Consider the following 4176-nt stretch of genomic DNA (forward strand, 5'->3'; position numbering starts at 1 on the left):
ACAGTAAAACTTGGACCTAGAATAGAAATTTACGGTAGATGGTGGACTAAGCTGCCTCATCTCGGATGAGAAGACCTTCGATGTCTTGGCAATGGAGAAGCCAAAGTGCCGAGTTTCAATGGCGAGGCAGCAACAGACTCAAAAGAAGCTCGATTCTCTGAATCTGAATATCTTGCTGCGTTTCTTGGAGTTTGAAGCTGTTCCAGAGTAGCTACAACCTCTTCCATTCGTGGCCTCATTTTTGGGTCGGGGCTTAGACACTGCAGACAAATATTAGCTGCACTGTATGCTGCTTTCTGAGGGTATTGGCCCTCGAGTTTAGTGTCCATGATCCGGAACAGCTTTCTCTTGTCACTCATATAAGGTCTCGCCCAATCGACTAAATTTTGCTCGATACCCACTTTTGTTTTGTCAACAGCACGACGTCCCGAGAGCAATTCAAGCAAAACGACCCCAAAGCTGTACACATCACTCTTTGATGACAGTCGGCCTATTCCGGAAAATAGGGAAAAAAAAAATTAAACATAATTCGAAGATTCTTCACGTGGCAAAATTAATTATAAAATTACGTCACTATTCAAGTACCAGTAATTTTATGAAATAAGAAATCACATCAAGAAATTAAAACAATAAGGTTGTACAAAGCGTGTTGTGTTTAAGAAAATTATAGAGAAATTCCAAGAGACCAAAAGTTGACAAATAAAGAGACAATATACTAATATAGTATAGGGATAGGCATTTCAGGAAACGGAAATGGCTACACCAAACATCTGAGAGAGTAAGGGGACCTTTGCTCAATTATCTAGCATGAATGGAGGGATGAAGAGTAGAACAAAAAATAATAATGGCTGTCATTTTTTAACTCACCTGTAGCAACGTATTCCGGTGCAGCATAGCCATGTGTTCCCATAACTTGAGTGGATACATGAGTCTTGTCACCGGTTGGGCCTGCTTTGGCCAAACCAAAGTCAGATAATTTTGCACTAAATTCCTGCAAATGGAATTGATTGGTGTAAAATAGATATACGACATGACACAAGAAAACGAGAAAAAGGTTTCAATTATACCCCATCGAGAAGAATGTTAGAAGCCTTAAAATCTCTATAGATTACTTGTTCTCTAGCTTCATGCAAGAAAGAAAGCCCCCTAGCCGCACCGGTCGCAACCTTCATTCGAGTGGCCCACGAAATGGGTTGAGGCCCTCCTGCACCATGTAATTGGATTCAAACGTCACAACATATCGTGTATACACCACACAACAACTTTTGGTGAAAAAAATATACAGAGTATGTACATCCGACCCATGACAAATTGGGAATAACAAGATCACATAAATAGAAATTCAGCATTCTCCTAGGTTACTAATCAATGAAAAAGATAAAAAGAGTTGATGGATCTGTATATGGACAGCGTCGCTGAATGACTCCAACATTTCAAGAAGGCTGATTATAAGCACAAGCAAAGATGTCAAACTAAAAGAAACAAAATGAGTTTCCGCAAGATCTTCTCATCGTCATTCAAAACAAAATGTGCATAAGAGGAAAGAAACCAGAAGGCTCAGATTGAACTACAAATGTAATCAGAAAGTATAACTGCAACTAATTACAAGAAGACGTTTTAAAGAGGTCGAAAATAAATTCAAGAAATAACTATGTAAATATCTTCGTCGTCTTAAAAAGAACTTGAAGAATTGATGTGCAATAAAATGACAACCAATAAATAGAAGTAGCCAATAAAATATCTTCATCATTTTAGAAAGGACTTCACGAATTGATATATAATAAAATGAGGTAAAAAGGCGAAGATAAAAGTTAATTTTAGTGCAAAACGTACTTCTGAACAAATGATTCTCCAGACTTCCTTTCGACATGAACTCATAAACCAATAGCCGGTTATCACCCTCAGCGCAGTATCCAATAAGTTTAACTAGGTTCACATGTCGAAGTTGACCAAGATAATTAACTTCTGTCTGCAAAACATAAACAGGCTGGTCAAATAATCGATGCAAAAAAAATCGGTTACAAATAAATCCATAAGAGTGACAAAGGAAAAACATACCAACCACTCCTTGTGGCCTTGGAAACCTTCAGGCTTCAACTTCTTGACAGCAATAACGAGTCCCGACCCAGGCTTTGTGGAGGTAAGAGTATGCTCATCAATCCATCCTTTGAAAACATAACCAAATCCTCCTTCACCAAGAAGACTGTCAGGTCGAAAGTTTCTTGTTGCATTCCTTAACTCGTTAAATGAGAAGGGCTTCACGTGAGGTGACGAGAGTATTTCAGCCTCGGATCTTGGAGTAGGAAGGATTTCGACACTGCTTTTGTGACTGTAAATGGGAATGCTTATGTTGAAATGAGATGATGAATTGCTCGTTTTGCTGGGAAATCTTGATGCTTGTACATTCAGAACAATGATGCAGGTTAGATGATCAGCTGATTACAACCCCTTGAGCAAACACCTTTCAAGAATTTACATTAATAGAAGAAGATAATTTCTAAACATAGCAGTAGATTGTGTACTAATTAACAGCAAAAAACATCGATGTGGAAACTTGAATTATAAAAATAGTGTAACGGATATATAGTCGTCGAATAAGATATTCATTCCATAAAATCTTGTCATTTGGTTACAACATTATAACAGCACTTGCACAGGCTAATTTTAGTAGACTTGCCATTTGTCCTTGATTACTCTCCCAGATTCGTGTTACCTTAAGAAGTCATCATATCTTCATCAAAATAAATAAAGTTTTGCCAACATGGTCACATTTAATGAATGGAAATGAAATTCCAAAATCCACAGAATCAAATTTAACATAAGCTACACATGAAGCCCAAACATTTACCATGGAAGACAACTAAAGCTTCTTGTTGCAACAGCCATAACTCTACGGCGTAGACAATATTAACTAACCTGCAGCAGCAAGGTAAATAAAATATGCAACTAAAAAGGAAATTATAGACTCAAGTCCATACACACTAACCATGGCACCTCTACCGAAGGTAGAACTTTCTCCTCCCCTTCAGCACTCATAAAACAAAGAGTCGACAAAAAGCAAGATTTTGTTTTCATCTTAGACATTCCTAAAGCCAAAAACTTTACAACCAGAGCCCAATTTGAGAACCTAAAGAGTCCACCTTTGCCGTGTAAAAAGGTTTAAGTTGGACCATGGGACATGGGTAATCATAACTCGAACCAAGAACAAAATAACACAGAAACTAATCAGAAAAAAGCTTCAATTATCTCCACTCAAACTCGAACAACTAAGCATAGGAACAGATACATAAGCAAACACGAGAGTAGGATACCAGAAGGGGTGCTAAGAGAGGCATCAACCCTAGCGGATGAACCAAAGCAATTACCCATAAGAATCAGAGCAACCAAAGGAAGGGTCCTCAACAGAAATCAAGAAAACTACCAAACAATCAGGCACAAATAAGTAAAGGGTTTTCAAGAACGGTGCTTGAATTGAAGCTCCCCTCTTTTAAATCTACAAAGAACAGGCCTTTTTTTTTTTTTAAGAAAACGGCATTGTTTTTGCAGAAGGGCTTCAAGAAAGAAGAATGGGGAAAGGCCGAAAGGGCATTCTAAAATGGTAGACTGCCGTTCATAAATTTTGCACTGGTTTCATGTCATCAATCAATTAGGGTAGCTTGGCTAGCTACTGTCCCACCTAAGTTAACTTCTTCCTATTTAATGCTGACGCGTTCGCAGGGTGTTCATCTTCGAACAAATCGAGCTCATTTGTAAATAAATGAATAAAATTATCATTTAATATTCTATAATAAAAATATCTTTTACACACACAGTTTTCACTTTTCATCATTGGTTTAATTTCTATTTTGATCCAAAAAAAAAATCATGTACAATGCAAGTTTTTACTAATTGGTTAATGAAATTTTTGAAACAGCGTCAAAACAGTACCTCAAACCAAGAAATTTGAGATTTTGTCATTTTACTTTTTCAAAAAATTGATGAAATGTTTCTTTACTTAGAATTAAAAGCAACTGGGTTAAATAATCTTAATGCTAATATTAGAAATACATAATATTTCAAAGCAGAAAGTACGTTGTCAACTCAGTTATTACAGTCATCTAGAAATCGAACGAATAGTTATGTTTGGTAGCAATGATAAGAGAATGATTATTAAATAATCATCTCTTATCTCATGTT

The 4176-nt window shown here is 36.7% G+C and overlaps 1 protein-coding gene across 1 annotated transcript; it reads right to left on the bottom strand.

The window, feature by feature from the left end:
- LOC140980602 (probable serine/threonine-protein kinase PBL3) lies at nucleotides 1-3692 on the bottom strand. The gene is made up of 6 exons (XM_073446530.1): nucleotides 3312-3692; nucleotides 2059-2396; nucleotides 1834-1969; nucleotides 1068-1204; nucleotides 868-991; nucleotides 1-490 (listed from the first exon to the last, which is right to left on the bottom strand). The coding sequence occupies exons 1-6, from the start codon at nucleotides 3367-3369 to the stop codon at nucleotides 57-59; spliced, it is 1227 nt and encodes a 408-aa protein (XP_073302631.1). The 5' UTR covers nucleotides 3370-3692; the 3' UTR covers nucleotides 1-56.
- Nucleotides 3693-4176: the final 484 nt, after the last annotated feature.

Source organism: Primulina huaijiensis, chromosome 7 (assembly GCF_012295235.1).
Source record: "Primulina huaijiensis isolate GDHJ02 chromosome 7, ASM1229523v2, whole genome shotgun sequence".
NCBI lineage: Eukaryota > Viridiplantae > Streptophyta > Magnoliopsida > Lamiales > Gesneriaceae > Primulina > Primulina huaijiensis.

Excerpts from the sequence above, each read along its gene's own strand:
- LOC140980602 (XM_073446530.1), bottom strand. The coding sequence starts at position 3,369 with ATGGGTAATTGCTTTGGTTCATCCGCTAGGGTTGATGCCTCTCTTAGC. Across the intron at positions 1,970-2,058 it reads AAGGCCACAAGGAGTGGTTG|ACAGAAGTTAATTATCTTGG; the intron begins GTATGTTTTTCC and ends TATGTTTTGCAG. Across the intron at positions 491-867 it reads ACCGGAATACGTTGCTACAG|GCCGACTGTCATCAAAGAGT; the intron begins GTGAGTTAAAAA and ends TTTCCGGAATAG.